Source organism: Bombus huntii, chromosome 14 (genome assembly GCF_024542735.1).
Source record: "Bombus huntii isolate Logan2020A chromosome 14, iyBomHunt1.1, whole genome shotgun sequence".
In the NCBI taxonomy this organism is placed as follows: Eukaryota; Metazoa; Arthropoda; class Insecta; order Hymenoptera; family Apidae; genus Bombus; species Bombus huntii.
Window position 1 is genome coordinate 7,087,853 of NC_066251.1, and position 23,423 is coordinate 7,111,275.

General features: G+C 30.6%; 5 protein-coding genes, 1 long non-coding RNA gene and 1 other non-coding gene across 18 annotated transcripts; 3 read left to right on the forward strand and 4 right to left on the reverse strand.

The window, feature by feature from the left end:
* Positions 1-163: 163 nt before the first annotated feature.
* LOC126873188 (dolichyldiphosphatase 1-like) lies at positions 164-2,602 on the reverse strand. The gene is made up of 5 exons (XM_050633812.1): positions 2,462-2,602; positions 1,992-2,092; positions 1,743-1,921; positions 1,437-1,664; positions 164-1,369 (listed from the first exon to the last, which is right to left on the reverse strand). Exons 1-5 carry the CDS (start codon positions 2,571-2,573, stop codon positions 1,240-1,242), a joined length of 750 nt encoding a protein of 249 aa, XP_050489769.1. The 5' UTR covers positions 2,574-2,602; the 3' UTR covers positions 164-1,239.
* Positions 2,580-15,023, forward strand: LOC126873178 (meiosis regulator and mRNA stability factor 1). 10 transcript variants are annotated; one of them, XM_050633790.1, is made up of 26 exons: positions 2,602-2,712; positions 3,310-3,420; positions 3,703-4,026; positions 4,128-4,271; positions 4,372-4,653; positions 4,960-5,126; positions 5,879-5,973; positions 6,045-6,240; positions 6,508-6,679; positions 6,756-6,960; positions 7,032-7,111; positions 7,205-7,327; positions 7,411-7,563; positions 7,637-8,035; positions 8,279-8,454; positions 8,542-8,714; positions 8,791-9,002; positions 9,072-9,222; positions 9,294-9,469; positions 9,545-9,928; positions 9,995-10,198; positions 11,210-11,480; positions 11,561-11,931; positions 12,022-12,114; positions 12,193-12,565; positions 12,653-15,023. In XM_050633790.1, the coding sequence occupies exons 3-26, from the start codon at positions 3,742-3,744 to the stop codon at positions 12,706-12,708; spliced, it is 4,941 nt and encodes a 1,646-aa protein (XP_050489747.1). In that variant the 5' UTR covers positions 2,602-2,712; positions 3,310-3,420; positions 3,703-3,741; the 3' UTR covers positions 12,709-15,023. The 10 variants fall into 10 exon arrangements, with proteins under 10 accessions (XP_050489750.1, XP_050489747.1, XP_050489746.1 ...); XM_050633789.1 differs by having other exon boundaries at positions 2,605-2,734; XM_050633788.1 differs by lacking the exon at positions 2,602-2,712 and adding an exon at positions 2,756-3,237.
* A 3-nt stretch (positions 15,024-15,026) lies between these two features.
* On the reverse strand, positions 15,027-16,127 carry LOC126873191 (NADH dehydrogenase [ubiquinone] 1 beta subcomplex subunit 10). Its single transcript, XM_050633814.1, has 4 exons — positions 15,920-16,127; positions 15,620-15,755; positions 15,392-15,531; positions 15,027-15,312 (listed from the first exon to the last, which is right to left on the reverse strand). The coding sequence occupies exons 1-4, from the start codon at positions 15,999-16,001 to the stop codon at positions 15,188-15,190; spliced, it is 483 nt and encodes a 160-aa protein (XP_050489771.1). The 5' UTR covers positions 16,002-16,127; the 3' UTR covers positions 15,027-15,187.
* A 379-nt stretch (positions 16,128-16,506) lies between these two features.
* LOC126873186 (60S ribosomal protein L3) lies at positions 16,507-20,499 on the forward strand. 3 transcript variants are annotated; one of them, XR_007692325.1, is made up of 8 exons: positions 16,507-16,593; positions 16,953-17,145; positions 18,002-18,170; positions 18,431-18,566; positions 18,656-18,842; positions 19,469-19,671; positions 19,736-19,817; positions 19,904-20,058. XR_007692325.1 is itself a non-coding variant. In XM_050633806.1 (8 exons), the coding sequence occupies exons 1-8, from the start codon at positions 16,591-16,593 to the stop codon at positions 20,437-20,439; spliced, it is 1,245 nt and encodes a 414-aa protein (XP_050489763.1). In that variant the 5' UTR covers positions 16,508-16,590; the 3' UTR covers positions 20,440-20,499. The 3 variants fall into 3 exon arrangements, 2 of the variants coding, with proteins under 2 accessions (XP_050489763.1, XP_050489764.1); XM_050633806.1 differs by lacking the exon at positions 19,736-19,817 and adding an exon at positions 20,242-20,499 and having other exon boundaries at positions 16,508-16,593; positions 19,904-20,059; XM_050633807.1 differs by lacking the exons at positions 16,507-16,593; positions 16,953-17,145; positions 19,736-19,817 and adding exons at positions 17,698-17,917; positions 20,242-20,499 and having other exon boundaries at positions 19,904-20,059.
* Positions 16,805-16,883, forward strand: LOC126873594 (small nucleolar RNA U43). Its single transcript, XR_007692466.1, has one exon. It is a non-coding gene; the product is annotated as a small nucleolar RNA U43 (small nucleolar RNA).
* Positions 20,356-21,343, reverse strand: LOC126873197 (uncharacterized). Its single transcript, XR_007692329.1, has 2 exons — positions 20,943-21,343; positions 20,356-20,865 (listed from the first exon to the last, which is right to left on the reverse strand). It is a non-coding gene; the product is annotated as an uncharacterized LOC126873197 (long non-coding RNA).
* Positions 21,344-21,712: 369 nt separating this feature from the next.
* Positions 21,713-23,400, reverse strand: LOC126873194 (60S ribosomal protein L23). Its single transcript, XM_050633817.1, has 4 exons — positions 23,237-23,400; positions 22,918-23,001; positions 22,275-22,403; positions 21,713-21,965 (listed from the first exon to the last, which is right to left on the reverse strand). The coding sequence occupies exons 1-4, from the start codon at positions 23,247-23,249 to the stop codon at positions 21,769-21,771; spliced, it is 423 nt and encodes a 140-aa protein (XP_050489774.1). The 5' UTR covers positions 23,250-23,400; the 3' UTR covers positions 21,713-21,768.
* Between the last annotated feature and the right edge of the window lie 23 nt (positions 23,401-23,423).

Consider the following 23,423-nt stretch of genomic DNA (forward strand, 5'->3'; position numbering starts at 1 on the left):
TCGATCGATATTACCAGATATTACGTCTCGTTGCATGTAAACATGTAAACAAAATATTTTTAAAAACAAGGTATTGAGTAAAACCACAAATTGAGTTATTAGAACAGAAAAATCTTTTGCAAACACATATTTATAAAGTTTAAGATATATATAACAATAATACTAATAGTAATAATAATTTTATTTCTTCTTTCATACTTTATAATACAAATTTTTGACTTTTTAACGGCCATTTGTATACTATTTCATTTAGTTTATCACTTTAAGAGATATATAAAACGCAGATATTTTTTGCACTGTGCATCACTTTTATTTAAATTTTAGTTATAAAATGTTATTGCGTATTTACATCATAATAATTTCGAATTGCAGGAATTGCAATTTTTGCTTATTTCTCGGTACCAAATTTTGTATTTGTTACAATGTAATCGTTATAACGATATTTAGTTGAGCAACATAATGAAGATATAATTCTAACATTTTGTTTTTTTTCGTATATTCAATATAAAACAAAATTAATATACATTGTGTACAAGCATAAATAAACAATTTATCATTCTTCTAGAAACTATCTCACTTAGAAATCAACAGCTAAAATAATCACTGACTAATTTTTGTTTTTGATTTCGCGCATTTAATTGAAATACTAACTTCTCAATTCAACTGCTCACTAATTCTTATCTTATATCTTTTCACTTGCAACTGTTTTAATATCGAGATAAATATGCAGACTCTAATATTATTTACTTAAATATACTGCATTAAAAAATCTTTTACCCCTCCATCTTTTTTTTAGAAATAAAATATAGACGTACTATGACATGATTAGAAAATGTATAAATTCCCATCCTAGATTTATCTTTCGTTTAAATTAAAAATTGATCAACTTTCAAAGCTAGAGAGAACATTTTGTCTTTATGAAATAGAATGAAATATAAAAATTAACAAAGGGCAATGACGTTTATCAAATACGCGTTATAAATAATTTATGCGAAGTTATAAAAACTTAATTGAAAAAACGTACATGACCTAAAGCTATTAACATGAAAATTCATATGCAAAATTTGTACTAATATCTTATGTATTTAAATATTATCAGTGGCAAAGTTCAGTGCCATTGAATCTTAATTTAAATGAATCTTTAATTTTTGTATTTCATCTGACTGAATTTATCCACTTGATGTTAGAATGATTTTTTATATCCTATTTGTTGTCAGCCCATTGGCCAGACATTAGGCGTCATTGCGATTTCATTGATACTAGTTTTCTTGAACGTGCTCGCGCCTCTGTACGAATATTTGTATATTCAAACCAAAGAATATTAGGAATTAATGTTGTATCGCGTAATAACAAATATTCTGATATCCGCCTGAAAATGATATCACATGTAATACTATTTTTCATGAGATTAGGAAGCTTTTTTAACAATAACTTACCATGATACAATTACAGGAAAAATTGGTGTAAGGACTACATATGTGATTGTAAACCATACTGTCCCTAATATGATACCTATGAATGTACCCCACAGAACCTGAGATTTGCTGTGGTATAATAAATAAACTCTACTGTATGTGACTAAAATAGCAACAATTATACAAGCAGCTATTATAGTGATCCTCCAGAACTTTTCTGAGATGCTGCTGTTATTATTGTGATGTAACCTACAAATATATACATATATTTATAAATATAGATAAAAGATATAATATAATTACCTTTGGAAAATAGAAGTAAATTACCTGATACATATAAAAAGTATGGTATATGTAGCAAAAAACCACATGAACTGTGCATGCATCGATGGCATACCATATTCAACATAAACAGCATCACGTCTCATTGGCCTTGCTTCACAAATTGTGTGTTTTAAAATAAAATTTATCCATTCATTAAATATAACACCGCTAAAAAAGGTAATCTGAAAAAAGAATCAATCTTAGATATTAAAACCATAAGCATATTGAATTACCTATAAAAGTTGTACTTACTGTGTGTAAATCTCTTCTAAAGAGAATCAATGTTATAAAACCAATTATAATAACAAATGGTACTAAACTTATCAGAGCTAAAAACTTTCCAAATAAATCACCTGCAAATTAAAGAAAATTTAAATAAATATATCTTTAATAATCTAGATAAACTAAATTTAGGTATGAGTACATAATATTCCTAAACATCAAGTCTCATATTTTTTAATGAAATGTATTGTTGAAATACATGTTCTTGTTAAACATATGCAAAAAGTTGAAGTAAACAAAAATTATTCGGCACATGGGAAAACACGCTAACTAAAAATTCTGACTGAAAAATATATACAAAATTGGATTGAAAATATTTAATTTAAAGATACAACATTTTTCAAAAAAACACCAAGCATATTTATGAGACAAGAAATTTTTACATAATCACACAATGAAAAAAACAATTAAATTATACTGAAAAATTTTGAGATACTCGCCTTGTGGATATTCAACTAAGGTAAGGGACAAAGGGACCCATTCTGATTTTTGGACAGTATCGACGAAACGCGATTTAATTTCATAAAACGAGTCGTCGTCTGACGATGCCATGTTATCGAAATGTTTGAAGTGACCATAACTCGGACAACTCACCGCGCAGCAACGATCATGGAATTCGAAGGATAGTGGGAGAAACCTGACAGAATAATTTCAATGTGCATATAATTTAACAGAGATCCGGCAAGAAAAAGTAATTTTCGTTATTTCTTCTAGTATGTACTTATTTGTTCAATCATATTCTATATTATTTATACTCATTACAAATTTGATCAATTATGCGATTCCATTTAACATTATAGGAAACATGTTAAAAAGAATTGAAATCACGCACAATTAAGAATTCGTGAAAATAAGAATAATTAAGAAGTACATTTTCTACTCCAAAAATATTGTGTTACATTCATCTTGAACGTATTAGTAATACATATTTTTAAATTGTATGAATAGTAGAAATATAGAATACGTATAATGAATAACGTATAATATAACATTTTTAACAATTTCATATTATTTAATTATTTAATAATGTTTCTTAATGTATAGAAAATAAATATATAGAATGCGAAATTGAATTATGCAAATTCAACTAGTGTCTTAAAAACGTAAAGTTACTATCTGAGCTTGCAAGATGCATTGTGCAATGCGTAAGAAGCGGGAGAGGTAGTGAATTGGATAGTTGCATGTTACTTTGATCGATGTTTGCTTCATGTTTGTGGTACTAATTTTATTCAAGAGTCGATACGATGTATGTGTTGTTTGTGATTTTAATTTGCCGATTGTTTTGTAGTTTTTCTAGAACTTTTTAAGAAATTTCGTTTATCTTACGTTTGGCCACGTCCTGTATGCCCGTACAAGCCGACAACAATTTTTTAAACTATGTGATGGATTAATGTTTTAGGTAACGTTCGATTTTTTGTATATTATATCATATATTGAATATTATCTGTGCAATTTTTTTAATATTATTTGATGATGTTCATAATAATAATACTAATACATTATTAACAACACAAAATATAGTAGTGATATTTATCAATTTTGTTAATATTCATTTTCTCTTCATTCTCTTGTCATTATTAGGCTTTATTTCCCTATTGCACGTAATTATATATTAATAAAATATTGCTCCTATTTATTCCCATTGAATATATATTTATTATACGCATTATTTTGATCGTAGATTTTGTATTGGAATGTTACATGACATTCTTTGAACCACATGGCAGACCAAGATAATGCAGATTACTATGCACTTTGTACAAATGACCAAAATAAGACAGAAGGTCTAAATGAAAGGCTAATAGAAACGAGCATATCTCAATCATTATGTGACCTAAATAGTAGGAATAATAGCGTTACAGTTGAAAATGCAGCATCTGTTTCTCCATTACTAAGTCACTATAAATATCATCGTTTCTCGCATCATGATAGTCCAGTTAATTTTTCATCTCTACCAACGTATCTTCCACCCATTGGTGTATTTTGGGATATAGAAAATTGCCATGTTAGTATTAAATCTTATAATTTTATATTACTGAAATGTATTACATAATACTATAGTTAAATATATTTGAAGATATAAAATATTTCTTATGATTATTACAGGTACCAAAAGGAAGGTCTGCCATGGCTGCAACCCAAGTAATTAGAGAAAAATTTTTTGGTGGTTATAGGGAAGCAGAATTTATTGTAGTTTGTGATGTATTAAGAGAAAATAATCGGGTTATGAAAGAATTGAATAATGCTCAGGTAAGTTAATCTGTGTATCTTTTAAAATTATAAATTATTTAATAGCAGTATTATTTTTTTTATACTATAATGTTGCATTTATAAATCTTGTGTTTCTCAGGTTAATTTAATACACGTTGCTAGAGAGTGTAAAAATGCTGCTGATGAAAAACTCAAACAATCTATTAGAAGATTTGCTGATATTCATGGAAGTCCAGCAGCTGTGATTTTAATATCTGGTGATATTAATTTTGCTCCTGATCTCAGTGATTTGCGTTATAGGAAGAAAATTCATGTGATACTTTTACACATGAAAAATACATCTGAAGCATTGATACTGTGTGCTAATGAGCACTATGATTTTTCAGAACTTATGGAATCACTGCCATCTACAACAATACAGGTAAATATTAATTAATTTTTAATTTCATATGACATTTTTCTAATTTTTTCTTAATAAAAAATGAAACACAACTAGTATTTGTAATTGAAGCTTTGTACAATAAGTTATTTCATTATAATAGCTTTTTTATTCTATATAAATATGTATATTAATTTGTCTGTTAATATTAAAATATTTTTGAGTTTGTAGTATGTAAATTAGGTTAAAATATGTACTATCTTTATAAATGTAAAATATGAAAATGTTAATTATCTCCATATATGTGTGTATGTTTTGTAGTATTTTGTTAAGTTATATACCTTCCAGGTTACTGCATATTGCGATCTCCTAGTTAATAACCTTCCCGAAGATCAGGATATTATGTCTATTAAATGTTATCTTAAACAAATGTTCGAAAGCTGTGGTGGTCAAGTGATGGAAATTCAGTCAAATACTGCAATTGTACGCTTTACTTCAAAACCTTCTGCAGACAGGTATTATATATATGTATATTTGTTGTCTTCTTACTATTTCGTAAATTTTGTTTAATTGTATACAAAATAATAATTGTATGTCTCAAAATGTAGTATAGTGTGTATTCATAATTTAATTATACTATAAGTAATATATGATATCAGATGTAGCTTTATGTTTGAATAACCCGCCTATTAAGTGACCAATGATTTACTCCTGTGTACAAACATTCTATTGGTCTGTTTAGCATTAACAAAAAAGAGCTGTATTTAAAGTATGTAGTAGGGATAGATACATAAATAAGGTAGAGTTCAAATAGTGTACAACAATGTAACGAACCTAATGGCACTGTAAGAAGATTATAATTTTGATTTGTATAACATACCTAGTTCATATATGTGTATAGTAGTAATTAAGTGTTGAAAAATTGTTATTTTCTGATATATTGTTATTATTTATCGTTTTATTTATCCATATTACAATGTTGACACAAACTGATAATTTTATTTATATATAAGGTAAGATAAATAATATAGCTGCTAGTAAAAAATTATTACTGTGAAAAATACAAGCATTTAGGGAATTATATATACTAATTAAAATGCATCGAATTTCTCTGAGAAATAAATGGACATTATAATTTGTATTATACATGTGTTTATTAAAATCTTCAAGGTCATTTATAGACAGAATTGATTATCTTGTGTACTGGCCCTTTGTAATCACAGTTAACCGACTTTGCTTAATAACAATGTGACTTTTTTTTTTATAGGGCTCAGAAGCGTATGGATGGAAAGATTATTCTTGGTTCGAAAATTTCCGTAAAATTTCAAAAAGAGAAAACAAGTAACTTTCAGCAAATTCGAGGTAATGTTGTTATTTATATAACGTAATATGTATGTATGTATTATTTTTTAACAATATTCTTACATTTTTAGCAAATTCTATAAATAGAAACGGTACTGTAAGTGAATCAGAAATTGTTACCAGTTCTCCAAGGCAAATGTACAGTGCAAGTGCTTCGTTAACGGGTGGAAGAGCCCTTCAGATTCCACATTATCAGCCATCGTCGCCGGTTATTGGAACATATTCTGGATGGAATGCTCATTGTGCTTCTGCTTCAGCACCAGTAGGGTAATTGTAAATTACATTTAGTGTCCTTTATCCATATGTATCAATAATCGTAAGAATGATGAACATCCGAGAAAGAGTCTTCGAGTCGCAAGGAGACATTGCCTTTGCTTGATTCGGATTTTGGAGTCGCGAATAGACATTGTTCTTGCTTGATTCAGGCAATGAAATTAGAAAAACTTTGATCTTATCTGATAGAATATGGAACAAAGTAATGACAATTGCTATAAATATTTCAAACATTAAGATCGTTATATTTATTTTTTACAGGATGGTTCAACCATCATCCGTTTTTGTTGGCAGATCATATCCAAATAATAGTAATAATAATAATGTAACTTTTAATAGAACTTATAACGAACTTGCAAGGGCCCAATCTCCATTGTTTTGGCAAGTTTCTGGTCCCCAACAATTTGGTCATGTATGGGAAGAACAATATAAGGTATGTAATTTCATTGAAAGTTCGTTTGTGAACTATGTTGTGTATAATTTTGATTTATTATTTATAATAATTTAAGGTGGAAAAAACGAAAGTACTTAGTAGAAGAATTCATATTCCGCAGGCTCGGGAAAATGGAGTTGTAAATAATAATACTTCTCGAAATTCTGAGGGTTTAAGACGTATTAGAGGTACGCAAACTTCGTTTGTTCAACCTCCAGAATGGACTGGTCCAAGGCAACAATATCCTCCATTGAATGTTCCTGCGAGTTTGAATGGAACTGGTATGTAGATCATTTCCTCTTTTTTTCTAAAAAATCTTAAATTGTAATTAATAAATTTTTAATGCGTGTAGCTCAATCAAATTTTAAACGCCGAAGTCCATCTCCTATGTATGACTTGCAATCACGAGAGAGAAATCAGTGGAATGGACAGGTATAAATTAATTTAAAATGTAAATTAACAAAATTGAAATGGATTTACTTCTTTCTTACTTCTTTAATACTTCTTTCCTTTAAAAATTAACAGAATGCGTCTGTACGTAGTACTAGGACACCGTCGCCTTACGAAAATACAGTACAAACGGTAAGCCAACAAAGTAATCATACCTCACCTTATCATCCAAGTGATACGGAAAACGAAGAAGTTGAGGTACTTTTATCTTTTTCTACTCTCTATGTGTTCGCGCTTCTTTATTCTTTTCTATATTGATAATTTGTTTTTCAATACATTAGAATTTTTTCAATCCAATAAATAATCATAATGGAATATCAACGAATAATGAAACGTGCACGCCAATTGAACTGCAAGTAACTAATTTAGACCAAAGTATTAATCCAAAAAAAATGAGACATATGCTTGTCTCTATTTTTATGGAACATGTGATGGTAAATATTTAATATTACAATTGCATTATTTTAATTTTAAGTAACTTTCGCTCATTTTTAATTAACATTTTAGGTGTTAAATGTTTCTATTTTTACACAGTCTGATGGTAACTTTGCGGCAAGTGTCAAAGTACCTTCTTTATCAGACGCACAATACGCGATTTCTCAGTTACATCGTCGTAAAGTAGGGTATAAACGTATTTTAATATCGTACGCCCATAGTGGTAGAGCAAGTCCTCAGGTTGTACGAGCGCAAATTGTGATGCTACTGCAAGAAGTACCTGGTCATAAACTCCCTCTTTTTAAGTTTCGAGAAATGTACGAGAGTCGTTTCATGATTTCCATCAGCGTTTCCGAGTTGTACAAAATGAAAGATGTTTGTATTATTACGGAAGATCCTGGTGGTAGAATGGTTTCTCTTAATCCAGATCATAGAAATACTCCATCGCCATGTTTTAATAATACAAATCAGGTACCTTAGATCTTATATATCGTATACTATTATAAGTAAATTCTAGGTTCACGATGATGTATATCAAGCCGAGTTTAAGCTTTTCCGATAAGAGTAGAGTTATATTAATTCCTCTTATCGTTGAGGAGCGATGACGATTATCTAAAAGCGATTAAAGATTATTCTGAAATAATGTAAAAAATATTTAATACGTAAATATGTAAATTACATATGAAATATAAACGAGTAAGTGTAATGTTTTAGGAGGAACAAGTAGAGTTACCATATTGTACTATTCATACGTTAAAACCATGGTCTGATAAAGGATGGGCTGAACAAAAAGTAGCATCACTCCCTAATGTAAAAATTTCTTTAAAGGTTCTCGATCCACGTATACACCAATTACTAACGACGCATAACGGAAGTTTACCATTGCCCAGGTATATTGCTATATCGTAATTTTCAAATAAAACTTAATTTTGTTTCTTTTTTGTTTAATAATTTTCTTCGTGAAAAATTAATTTTAGTTTGCCAAATTGTTATGAAGCTGAATTTAAAGAAAAATTACAAGTAGTTGAAAATGGAGTACCCTTAGAACATCTGGTATCTTGCTTATCCTGTGTCGAATTGAAACAGGGTATTGGTAGTGTAAAGTATCTTATATGGACAGGAAATAAAATTCATGAAAATAATCAGGAAGGTAAGGTTCTTTAATAGTGATTGTTAAATTAATCAATGATTGATCAACATTAATATAATTTTCTTTTTCTTCTTAGAGAATAAATGTGTGACTTCTCCACTTGCAAATCAATTAGCACTTTTCAGTCGTGAATTAGTTGATCTTCTGAAAACTGCTCCACACTGCCAGTTACCATTTAACCGCTTTATACCCGCATATCACCATCATTTTGGAAGACAATGTAGGGTCGCCGATTACGGATTCACCAAACTAATTGATTTGTTAGAAGCACTTACTCATACCGTACAAGTACGTAGGAAAATTCAATTAATTTAAGATAAATTATTTCATTAATGAAATATTAATTATGCAATTTAGGTAATGGGTGAAGGAAACAATCGTGTGGTCACATTATCTCATCGTGCACAAGTACGTCGTTTCACGTCTGATCTTTTAAGAGTCTTAAAGTCAAAAGCCAGTAAACAAGTAGCACTTTCAGAATTTCCAAGTGTTTATGCTAGAGTAATAGGTAAGGATCTTTTATGATATTAAATAATTGAAAAATACAATGCATATATAAGAGAAAAACATTTTTTCTAGCTAAACCATGGGATATTGTGGATTATGGAGTATGTGAAATCGAAGACATTCTCAGTGAAGTATCAGAAAATACTGTGGTTGTCACTGTGATTAATGGAGGAGATAAGATGATAGCTATTCCCAAACGAGAACAAACTGCAGAAGAGATAGAACGAACAAAACAATTTGCTGTTGAAGTATGATATAAACAAAATCAAAAATGTAAGAAGCTAATTATGTATTTATGTATAAATATATTTATACCCTTTTAGGTTGTCGAGTTGTTACGACACGCGCCTCAGTGCAGAATGCAATTTAATAAGTTTGTGCCATCGTATCATCATCACTTTGGTCATCAGTGTCGAGTATCAGATTACGGCTTTACGAAATTAATTGAATTATTTGAAGCTATACCGGAGATAGTTAAAATAGAAGACGATAATTCCGGAGAAAGACAAATTTCTTTAACAGAAAAGGAAGGTCTTCTTGTACTTTCTGAGCAAATATCCAAATTAATTACTCGGTCAAAAGGTTGTCTTAGTGTTTCTAACATTGCACAAAACTTTCTACGTCAATTTGGCTATGCGTTAAAACCAGAATTATTCGGTTGCATCTCTGTGTTGCAACTTATGCAGAAACTTGGGGACACTGTGAAGGTATTAAAAAAGAACATTGAAATTATTTTCATATATATTCAATATTTTAATTTATTAATTTTTCAGATTGTATATTTGCCAAGTAGACCTGTAGTTATGATGGTAGATAAGTCTCACGTGCAGCAATTGATCTTACAATGCCGTCGATTACTCATGGATAAACCACAACATAGAATGTCACTTCAAGAGTTCCAACACTTATACGCTCAATATTATTTAAAATCGTGTAACATAGACGAACTAAAGCAAAATTTATCCAATGTAGTTCGAGTAAGTTTTAATTCTATTAAATGAACATATCTTTATAGAAAACTTGTAAAGCTATATATATATGTCGGAGATGAAAGAACACCGGAGTCTGTAATTGAACAATTGTAGTTATTCAATCCGATTGTAATTGTTCGAGAGTTGTGATAATGAGCTTGGGCTCGAGGCGACAGTCAGTCGCCGAACGTAGCCGCGGTCACGGGATGAACGCTTTGTCTAACAAAGGTATGGAGTAATTCTATAGCTCTCCTTAAAAGAAATATTCGTGGCGACACGCGACAGTAAACATTCCAACGGTTTCTGTCCCGTGACTCGCCACACGCAGACCCTATTCTTCGAGTAAGATGATTGCCAGATGTCGATGCGTCTCCGCAGTACATGTTCGGCTAGCTCGAGGGCCCGTTATAAATCTTAAGATTTAGTCAACTAAAGTCCTTCAAACAGACAAACAGTCTTTGTCCCAACTACGGGAAAATAGGGGAGACTTATTTTTCAACGAGCGGCGTCTCCCACTAGCAACTTTCCCTCGAGGGCGGCTAGCATCTTTTTCTAACCACCGATATGGAGATTGACCAATTAGCAGCAACGCCAATTTCCCTTACTTTCTGAATGAAGGCTTTTCTCGACGAATCCGATGATCTCGTGTCCTTAGACACACCCCATTATAGTTTTCCTCCGTGGCATCATCGGGACGGGAAAGACATTCTTTCTCGCGATCTCATTGATGAAAGGAGTAACTCTTTACGACCAGTGAATATTACGCGTCCGACTTAGATTTTGTGAGTACGTTCATCTATCATCCCGTCGACCGCGGATTCGTTATTGAACCTAGGATCATTGTCATTAGTTTCTCGAGCACCTAACTACCGCGGTTGCTTGTCCGGTTCTATAATAATCGTATTTGCACTAGTCAATGTCTTCTCTATTGCATAACGACAACGTGTAACCCAAACGAAGATTCATTTCACGCCCCTAACCCTAATTCTAATGTAAACCCGACATATATAATTTCAGTTTACAACACTAAAGGATGAACAGTTCATAGAACTTACTCCATTACATTGTTTTGCTTGTAATGTATATCGTGTAATGATGAATTATGGTGGAGCACTAAAACTTTCGCAGTTCGAGGCGGCATATTTATCTACTATAGGTTCCGTTTGTAACCCTGTAGACTATGGATTTCCAACACTTTTTGCACTTTTGCAAGCATTACCTTGTACTGTAACAATAAAATTATCACGGCGCAAGAAAAACATCATATATTTAAATAAAAAGATTACTGGTAGGTAGAAGTAGTTATTCACAACTGTTTAGGAATATCTATTATAAAAATCGTATAATTCAATTTACTTCTATAAATAGCTGTAGGTATAGCATTACCGCCAACATATGCATCAGGATCATCGTATTGTGATACAGATTCCAGTAATGAGTCGTTTGAAAGCGATTCATCCTCTCGTGTCAATGTTTCAAATAATTCAACTATACCAGAGCAAACAAAGTGGGTAGAGCAAGTTTCTGAAAATCAGGATTCCTGGAAACAAACAGATACAGACAATCTGTGGTTAAAAGACTCTAACAAATCTTGGATGACTTCAAATTCGGAAGATAGATTGGTTAATTGGTCGTTACAAGAAAATGGAAGCGAAAGCTTTCTCAAAAACCTAATACAAACACCAATTATGCTACATGGTTTTCCACCTGCACCTCCAAAACCAGATTCTCCACCTGAGGTACTTTCTTTATAAACTCTATTATGTGTTTTTTATTTAATAATATAATATAATATAGCATAATGGTAAATTTTATCTTTTAAATTACAGGAAGATCTAGATAAGGATCAATGGGAATCATCAGTTTGGACGACACCAACGAAATTTGCATATCTACGGGACGAACATACTACTAATGTACATGTAAGTATTACCTGCATATGAGTACATTTAATTATTTTTGTAGTACAACTTATTAGTATACTTTCTTTATATTAATAGGTTCCTCCATTTACTTTACCTCTTTCTTGGAATCACATCACATCCTGCGATAGTAACTTACTATCACCAACAAAGAATTTATTAACTGCTGCAGCCAATCCTTTAAATCCACGTACTTCACCTTTCTTCTCTTCTAAACGTAATTTGGTTGTTGCCCCTCATCCTTCTGAATTACCGCTTCCATCGTTATCATTAACTCCCAAAAAGAACGTGTCTTCGGAAAATATTATAATTGCTGAGAGTTTTACAAATAAGCAAGAAAAAATTGTTAATAGTTCTCTGGAAGACATAAATCTTAAAAATAATGAAAATGATAGCAGTAACATGGAAGGCAATGGTACTAAAGAGAAACACAGTACTCCTACACAACAATGTAAATAATGTACTTCTCTTAATAATTAATTATTATTTCATTTAAATTGTAGCATATCATATATTGAATAATATGTTTTTTTTACAGTATTTACAAGCAAACGTCGTTTAGCTGCTCAATTCAATCGACCTATTGAGTCATGAATTCAGTGTGAGGACTAAGAACGTATTTACATACACTGCAGAAGCAAAGAAGCTGATATCTGAACACATTTTGTACCCATATGATGTGTTAATGATGTTAATAAGGAAAGGAACTGTATTAGCATGTCGGTAGGCTGTCACACAGTGGGTTCAAATACCTATATGCCATTTTCTAAATGATGGTAGGTACCCTCCCCTCATTTATATAAGAATTAATTATGGTAACAATATATCAATTTGATACATACGGAATAAAAAACAGAATTTATTTTCAAAAGGTATGAAAATATACACGTACATAAATATCTATATACTAAGTACCTATAATTTTTGGTTTAAAAATTATGAATAAGTGTGCGGCGTTTATACCGAGTGATCTGTACTGATTGTATTGCGTGTCAAATTCATGTAGCATTTTTCATACTGTGATATAGAATAGAAAAAGAGGAAAATGAATGCAAATGATAGTGCATAAGGATGAATAAAAAGTGGGCAATAATTGTACAAATCGTATAGGATTGGGCCAAGATCCTATATTGAAAGCTACTATTTGTTATAATAAAATTATACCTTAGTAAAATTTTATGTAAAGCGAAAATTAAAATCGAATTTTTTGTTCATTAATAATGTAATTGCTAAGCATTCTTTTTTTAGCTTTATTAAATGAACTGTTTTCTATGATGGAGATTTTATTGGCTCAACCCTATCAATTATTGTAAATTATTCTCATAAAAAATGAATTGTACTAGAAAGATCAACATATAAACCGTTAAATTATTGTTGCTCAACAATAATCTTATTCTCAATTATGAAATCCAATACAATTCATTTTTATAATTTAACGTTAACTTTATCTTCCATTCGTACAATTACTTTTCTCATTCGTGTCAGAGAATTCCTTTTATTAATATCTGTTCATTTTTTATTGCGTATACGATAATACTTTGTAATTCTATTACGAATGAATGCGTTTTGAGAATTCTAATGGTAATTGAAGTGCAATGTATGGTATTTGGAGCTGTCATATTACTTTTTTGTATAAATGAAATGTTTTTAATTAAGGAATTATTAAGTTTAATGTTAGTAGTCAATATTGAGTAACTCAAACTTGCAAGAATGGATGAAACAAACATGATATACGAAATGAAATTTTACGAATTCCATTTAAATTCATTAAAGGGATTGTTGAATAGTGATAGGCAATAAATATTTTATCGAAAATGAGACAAATAAGAAGTACACCTTTGTATCGATCAGGTTTCAAACTTTAATGTTACTTTTAGTAATGACAATATTATTCTACGAGATTTTGTTTTCAGCGTCAAATGAGAACAAAGAGAGAAAAAAAGATATTGATCATTATCTACAAAAAATATGATTAATACATTTAATATGTGATATGAATGAATGGTAAGAAATTGCTCTCTTTGAATTATATGTGAATGATCTTGTTGATCTCATATTTTATTTTATTATTAAGAAGTATTTTATATTAAAAATAAAATATGTATACAATTTCGCGAACAGAGGGGAGCCTGGATCAAAAACATTATTATGAATTGTTAAATGAGTTGCCACTGAAAAGATTCTACTGCAGGTTCGCTACATTGCTTGAGGTATTATTAAAAAATGAAAGAATCATGAATCGACTTAATCGTACTAAAATTTATGATTTGTTATACAACAGTCATATGTATTAATATTTTTACCATGTTTTCTAAATCTAATTTGTATTAATTTATTCAGATCAAATGAGATAGCTTTGTTACATGTTGTATATTTATTATGTAGGCATGTGGGTTCTATCGTATTTTATATCTATGTGAAAAGAGTGATAATTTTTACTTTATTTTTTAAATTGTACGAATTCGTCATTTTTGATTTTCTATTAGTCATTACAAGATTTCTTTTTATATTTTAAGAAACTTTTATTATTTGTGAATCTAAAATATTTAACATTATGCACTTATATTTTTCGTAAATATTGATTGTTTAAAACATTATTTATAGTAAATTTTATTTAGAATGGTTCTTAGTAACGTTCTGACTAATAGAGAATTAAATTGGTCTTTATGCAAAAAAATGTCAAAACGTGTGAAATACTGTAATAATTGCATAAGAAAGTTTTATTGTAATAACAAATACAAAGAAAATTATCAAGTATAAATAATCAATGGAATCTTCTAAACAAGTATTGAATAAGATAATTTGTTATACAATAGATTACAAATTTTCATAAATACTGTTGTTATAAGCGATAAAAATGAATCAGTGTATGAAATTTGAAAATTAAATTTGTGAGGTACAAATTTTAAGTATTAGTTGTGCAATCATTTATATTTTTATTCATTGTACAATAGTTCATAATATAATACATTAATTTATTTTATCATCTTTTATAGAGTATGTATTCATGTAATGATACAAACTCAGCTATAATTTCAAACTGAGATGTGTAGTATGAACGTGAATTAATATTTTATATCGTGTATTTTTTATTAGTCATGCCACTACCGACTGGACCATGACGCCGTTCCCAAACCATGCGATGTTTTTGTTTCATGAGTGCCTCAACTACAAATTGCTGTCCACCTAGGTCTCCATCTGTATTTCATTGATACATTAGAATTAAAAATAAAACTTAGAATAAAGTAAGAATGATAATTTAAAAAATGTTATATACATTTTGTAAACCAAGCACCAGATGCATCTATATAAGCATTATAGTAGTCAGTACAAAATTTATCTTTGTCTTCCCCATAGTACCACCCACAATCTTCGTATCGTTGTCTTAGTATACTAAGAATTTCATCATCAACCATCCTAATTTTGATCAAATATTCAAGTATTAGTGCATTTAGTCGATAATGTAAAAACATATAACATTATATTAGCATTTAACGAGATGTACTTATCACGATCAAATTGATATTGCGCTTCTGTAATACAAACAATGTCATGTTGGTAACATTCATCGATTGTTGGAACTCGGCGAAATTTTTGATGATACCATGGATATTTCTTCTGATTTGGTACAACGATTTTTTCTGTTAAAACAAATCATGTATATATATATGATTTGATATATGATATGATATATGATATATATATATATATATATGATTTGTTTTAATGTTAATATATAAAAATATACACATACACCGTCGTTGATTTCTATAATGACATAACCAAATAACTGATTAGATAATACCTCGGAAATATTCGACCGGTGCGTCCCATAAATAAAATATTTTGTTCATTATTCGATAGAAGGTGTTTTGTTCCGGATCCATTTTTTTTATATTAACACAATATATACAAACTAAAAATTATTTAATTTGTTGAAAACCTGTACATACGAAATTGCAAGATCAACTCATACAAGGATCATACAAAGAACTACACACTGGCAACGAGAGAAAATAAACTATATAGCTATATATGTATTATCTAGTGATCATTAATTACATATAGTACCTTCTAATAATTTTATATTTTTAAACAATATGCAATATTAATCTTGCCTATTTCCTCCAATCAATTGTTATATTATCATATTTTTTAAATAAAACGTATTACAAATAAACCCTAAATTTAACCGTGTAATAACATCATACTTGAGTGTTTCTTTTTTTTTGTATAAAAAATCTTACTATATACATAAAGAAATTTGATAAAAAAATATCACAAAACATCATAAAAAGAATACTTCAAATCTGCTAGTATAATACAGGTAAATAAATTATTTGATATTCCTAGTTTTTAAACACTTCCACATCTAGTTACCTTTTTATTGAAAATGTTGGTACAACTTATTTGTCCTAGAAGTATAAAACTAAAATTTTAGGAAGTGGCTCTTCCATTTTCATCGTTGCAGTCAAGATGGTAAGTTTGTACGTTTATTATCCTTCGTAAAAGATAAGCAGATTTGTGCATTATGTTTTACATTAATGTGAGAAACAATTATTTTATCATAAAATATCTTAACAATGGCATTGTTACATTTTTCGCAATAAAAGTTAGTTAAAATGTTTTATAAAATAATCAGAGTAAGTTTCTCATACACCGGCCACGTGTTTCACTTTAATTACATTTCATGATGATCACATTTTTTAAATGTTTATGGTTATTAAACTGAAAAATTTTGAGGATAAACTCTAGGGCGGTCTGATATATAAATTAATTGTATTTTTTTTTTACTTATATGTATCGTTCAATTAACATGAAAAATATGCCTTTTATAGTCGCACAGAAAATTCAGCGCACCCCGCCATGGATCTATGGGATTCTATCCCAAAAAAAGATCTCAACGGCATCGTGGTAAAGTTAAGGCTTTCCCCAAAGATGATCCGAGCAAACCTGTACATTTAACGGCTTTTGTTGGTTACAAAGCTGGTATGACTCACGTAGTCAGGGAAGCTGATCGTCCTGGATCAAGTAAGTAATATTTTCTACTATAATTTATTTGTTTCTTTAAATACAATAGATTAAAACTATACATAATATCTATTACCCCTGTTAATTGGTTGGGAATTTGCTATACTAAGAAGCGATCACGATTTCCACCATTTTGTTGCTCAGTAGAGACAAAATTTTGTCGCGTATTTCAATAGTCTATAGGATTACGTAAAAAAATACAAACAAACTTATTCATAGAAATATTACATGTACTTTGTATATGTTGTACATATTTATATAAATATGTACATGATTATTGCATATATAGCCATAAACCATAAAAAAGGGTGTAGCAGCATGCGAGAAGAGATCGCTTGTCTTTATGAAATCTTAATAATGCCTTTGTGCAATGGAAATCTGGCTTTATGTATATTTCTTTCAATATTCATGCCTCAGATATCCAATTTTAATTAGTTTTCTGTTTTTTTTTTCGACTGTTAATGCTAGTTTCTTCAATTAAATATTTGGTTTTTCTTGCTCTGTGTCCAATCAAATCTAATTTTGCTCTGCAGTCAGCTAGCAAAGCAGTACTGCATGTCCGACACTATGGCCTTAGTTTGATAAATGCAGAAATGTGTTGGTCAACTTTGGTTGCGGTAAAAGAGCTGCTTGATATTGTGCAGTATGGTCTGGACCGCAGTGTCGAAAAACAACTCTATGCCCTGCGAATGCAGAGAGCAGGGAGGCACGGCATATTCCATAACCTCTTTGGAACCCATTGGGTGATGATCATTGAGACAAACCATGCCTGGCACAGTTCTATTATATTACTATAACTTTTTATGGTACCTGTATGAATACACATCTAATTTTATATTTTGCTTTCTTTATTTAGAGGTAAATAAGAAAGAAATTGTGGAAGCAGTTACCATTTTAGAAGCACCACCTATGATTGTAGTTGGTGTAGTTGGGTATATTGAAACTCCACATGGATTACGTGCCCTGACTACAGTATGGGCGGAACATTTGTCGGAAGATTGTCGTAGAAGATTTTATAAAAACTGGTAATGCTTTTATGTTAACATATATTAAACATCTGTTACATAGTGTTATGGAGCATATTAAAATCAATCTGAAATCAGCTCTCCGCTCATTTTGATGAGAGTATTTATTTGGATTTAACCTCGAAATGAAAAAATCTTTTGGTAAGGTTGATCCAAAGTGTGTGCAGTCTCCGCTCATTATGATGAGGCTGGCACGTTACAGATGCGGTTACTTGTAACTTGTTAGCAAAAATACAGCCATTATAGTTATTTTTGTGTAGGTATAAGAGCAAAAAGAAGGCATTTACAAAGGCTTCCAAGAAATGGCAAGATGATCTTGGCCGTAAATCTATTGAAAGTGACTTTGCAAAGATTATTAAGTACTGCAAAGTTGTGCGAATTATTGCTCACACACAGGTAATTCTATTATATAAAATGTATTGTTTATTTATAATATATTATAAAATATTCATTTAGATATTATTTATTGAAATTGTTAATTATAGATGAAATTGTTGAGGCAACGTCAAAAGAAAGCTCATATAATGGAAATTCAGCTAAATGGTGGAACTATTGTAGACAAAGTTCAATGGGCTCGTGAACATTTGGAAAAACCAGTCCCTGTCAATAACGTCTTTGCTCCAGACGAAATGATAGATGTAATTGGCGTCACTAAAGGAAAAGGATACAAAGGTATGTCTAATATAGATCATTTCTCTATATGATTTTTAACCCTTTGTGGACGGGACGGTTCGAAGTCAACCGTACCCGTGAAGACCGAGCTGCTGCCGCGATAGTCATTTAAAATTGCCAGTGCACCTTTCTGCTTAGACGTGCTTTTCGTTCATAAATGTCAAATTCTACACATGTACATGCACAGATTCTCCACAGGATAAATAAACTGACATATTTATGAGTCTTTTGCATATACGCATACATGAGATATCAGTTTTTCGACCATAGCGACAAGTTTAAGTGGGACACATATGAATCTTTCGGCTCTATCAATTGTCTTTGCCAAACGCATATATGAGTTCCTCGGCCAGATTGGTGGTTTACGCAGAACGCATATATGCGGCGGTAGTCCGCAAAGGGTTAAAAATTATGTACGTAGTTTAAAGAACATGGACTAAATGATGACAAAACATGATAAGATTTATCTGATTGTTTTGAAGATATTTCATGCTGCCTTCCTACTGAAGTCCTTACTAATATTAAAAGTTATCCTTCTAATACTAAAAGTTACGCTTCTATTCTTTTGAAGCTTGTTCTTAATGAACATAGCATGTAATATACGTATGTATGTACAATCTTTACAGGTGTTACATCGCGTTGGCATACGAAAAAGTTGCCACGTAAGACTCACAAAGGTCTAAGAAAAGTTGCTTGTATTGGAGCATGGCATCCAAGCCGTGTCTCTTTCACTGTTGCCCGTGCTGGTCAAAAGGGTTACCATCATCGTACAGAAATGAACAAAAAAATCTACAGAATTGGGCAAGGAATTCACACTAAGGATGGCAAGGTACGTGTCTACTTTTTATAATGAATAGTGCCTCTTCCCTATGTTATTTTCTTTTTCTACGAAGGTAACTTTATGAGAGGCGTACATGAATAACTTGTAGTCATAGTATCTAAAAGCCGTCGATCATGATACTTTAGATCTCCAAAGCAAGTAACATGTATTATATATTAATTTATTATAAATTTCTATTGTTTGTCATGGAAAACTTTAATAAATTTTCAATATTTTTCAGATCGTGAAGAACAACGCATCTACAGAATACGATCTTACTGAAAAAACTATCACTCCTATGGGAGGTTTCCCTCACTATGGTGAAGTGAATAATGACTTCATTATGATCAAAGGTTGTTGTATGGGACCAAAAAAGCGTGTAATAACATTGCGCAAGGTAATACGCTATGACCGGCTTTTTTTATTAATTTTACTAGTATTTTCGTGATGAAATTCATAGAGCCGTTACTGTTATGAAATTAAAGTGATATTTAATGATAGGACTGATATGTAATCAGAATTATAATTATCTTATATCAAATTGATGTAATTATAATACAAACATGTATTTCTTTATAGTCTTTACTGGTACACACCAAACGTTCAGCGTTGGAAAAGATCAATCTTAAATTCATCGATACCAGCTCCAAATTTGGACATGGTCGTTTCCAGACCGCTGCTGATAAGGCTTCGTTTATGGGTCAACTTAAAAAAGACCGCATTCGCGAGGAACAGGCACAAGCTACTACCTCGGCACCATCAGCTACAAGTGCTTAATGGAGCACGTTGCATACTCAAATCTGTACGCAGTGGGAAAATAAAAAATTGTATGAGAAACTTCACCGACTTTTAATTTTGTTGTAATTGAAAAATCATATTTTCTTATCATATTCCTTTTAGAATTTTTGAAGTGTTATAACCAAATGTACAAAATATTTTTTATACATATGTGTTATGTATTGTTTAATTCTATTGTATTAAATTGCATATAATTGTATTTGTATATAGGGTTATGAAATTGTGGTACATTTCTAAAAAGCTAACTTTGATGCAAGACAATACAAATACAATTCATTCTATTATAAAAATTTTGATATATGCGGTATTAAATTATTTACCTGAGTGGAGATTTAAATCATTTACTTAATATAAATTATCGAAGACGGATCAGTTCCACCGTTACCAGATCGTGAGAATTTTAACCTTTTGCAGACGGAGAAGTTCAAAGTCAACCATGAACGTGAGGCCAAGCTACTACCACGATAATCACTTAAAATTACCTACACACATTCCTGCGTAGATGCGCTTTTCGATCATAGATGTGAAATTCTAGACACGTACATGCACAGATCCTCTACAGGATAAATAAAATGACACATGTCTCTTGGTAGTATTAGTTGGTTTCGCCCAAAACATATATGAGTTTCTCAGCCAAATTGATGGCTTACGCAGAACGTATATATGTATGGTAGTCCGCAAAGTTTCACTCTGCAGCGATGAAAGTGAATCTGATGGAATCAAACACAATCAATTGGAACTAATCGCAAATTGAATAATGCTCAGATAAGTTAATCTGTGTATCTTTTAAAATTATAAATTATTTAATAGTAGCATTATTTCTTTAAATACTATAATGTTGCATTTATAAATCTTGTGTTTCCCGCGTTAATTTATTACATGTTGCTAGAAAGTGCAAAATTGCTCCTAATGAAAAACTCAAACAATCTATTAGAAGATTTGCTGATATACATAGAAGCCCAGCAGCTATGATTTTAATACCTTTCTTTCTTGGTTCGAAAATTTCCGTAAAATTTCAAAAAGAGAAAACAAGTAACTTTCAGCAAATTCGAGGTAATGATGTTATTTATATAACGTAATATATGTGTATGTATTATATATTAACAATATTCTTACATTTTTAGCAAATTCTATAAATAGTAATAGTTCTGTAATTGAATCAGAAATTGTTACCAGTTCTACCAAGGCAAATGTACAGTGCGAGCGCTTCGTTAACGGGGTATAACACGGTTGTATACAGTACAACACAATATGACAAGAAAATACTCAAATTTATTTTATTAAAGGGCAATAATTTCTACAGAATGTTTACGCGATACTGCTGGCGTTGGATGCTATTCTCGGCCACAAATCTGCACATTCTTTTGCAACGGGTCCTGTAATAGCTGACCCTTTCATTTCTCCCTTATTATTGACAATGACTCCTGCATTGTCTTCAAAATATATAAAAACACCGTCTTTCCTTCTAAACGGTTTTCGTTGCCGTATTATGACTGCAGGCATAACTACAAAAAAGCAGTTTAAAAACGTTATCAATATTGTTACTTGTCTCTATTTAATCATACAAATTATATACTTTCTCTTGATCATCGCAAAAGCAGTATAGAATGACCATGTTTGTATCTCTTGATAATTGTATAAATTAATTAATAATTAAATAATAAAAAACAAGAATTCTATATAATTAATTTTGAGAAGTTCTTTCTATAGAAAAGAGTTACTACTTTAACATTAAATGAATAATAAAAATAATAGAGATACTAGTGTATACATGCTTTGAGATGAATACTGAATTACAAAATGGTTTCAATTACCCTTTTTCCTAAGTTCAGGTTTTCCCTTTTTGACAGTAGCAACTATCATATCGCCTGATCCTGCAGCTGGCAAACGATTTAGCCTGCCTTTAATACCTTGAACTGCGATGACATACAAATTTTTGGCACCTATAAAAAAAACGTTTATATTACAAATTCAATCTAATAAAATTCAGAAGCTTTTATGGAAAAACTTGAATTTAATCAAATAGCAAGGGTGAACGATATATTGGTTGAAATTGCATAAATGGATAATTCATATTTCATAGATTCGTTGGCCTTCTCCATTTATGATCATTTCAGTTTAACACATTTCTGTTAATGGTATTAAATAATAACTACATAGTTTTAATAACACTTTTTTGCTTGAATAAGCAATTTAGTTACTAATATTTATTCATATAATGATATGTGATAATGTTCATTTTAAGTAAAATTTCAGAAATTTATTTACGAAACTATTATACTAAAGAGCTTTAGTACTACTAAATTAACTGTTTATCATATTCAAGGTAAAATTAAATCTATGAGAAATAATCAAGAAATGTCAGTAACAACCGTCAGCCACGTGTTATTTTTGTTCATAAAATAGCCAGTTTTTTTAGGTTAAGCTTTATTGTTATAACATTTTCTAAATACTTACCAGTATTATCGGCGCAATTTATGACTGCCCCAACTGGTAAGCCCAGTGATATCCTAAATTTTGCTCCGGCAGAACCACCACGTCCTTGAAAAATAATAATTCTACATTAGTCCTTCCTATTAATGTGCATGTCTAACGGGGTATTTTTCTCCAATGCAATCATCGATTTATCCAGGTTCTGTTGCTATTAGTGAAAAATTATTTTTCCAACTGTATATTACAAGCATTCGTTTGACATTTGTCCATTTCTTTTTGAATTGATGGCTAACACTTTAATGGATTTCGTTGCATTTTCGTAGGATTTGGAAAAATAACTTACCTCTCTTCGACATCTTGCTGTGTTTAAAAGGGAAAGAAACTGCTGTTTATCGCGCATTTACTTTCGCGCAATCACGAATCGCTTCCGACGCGGGGTATTTGCAGTGTTCAAATTTCAAATCAATTCTTTGTCAAGAAATTATGGTAATTAATTTGACACAGCTAAAAAAGTACAATTCTAGTATTCT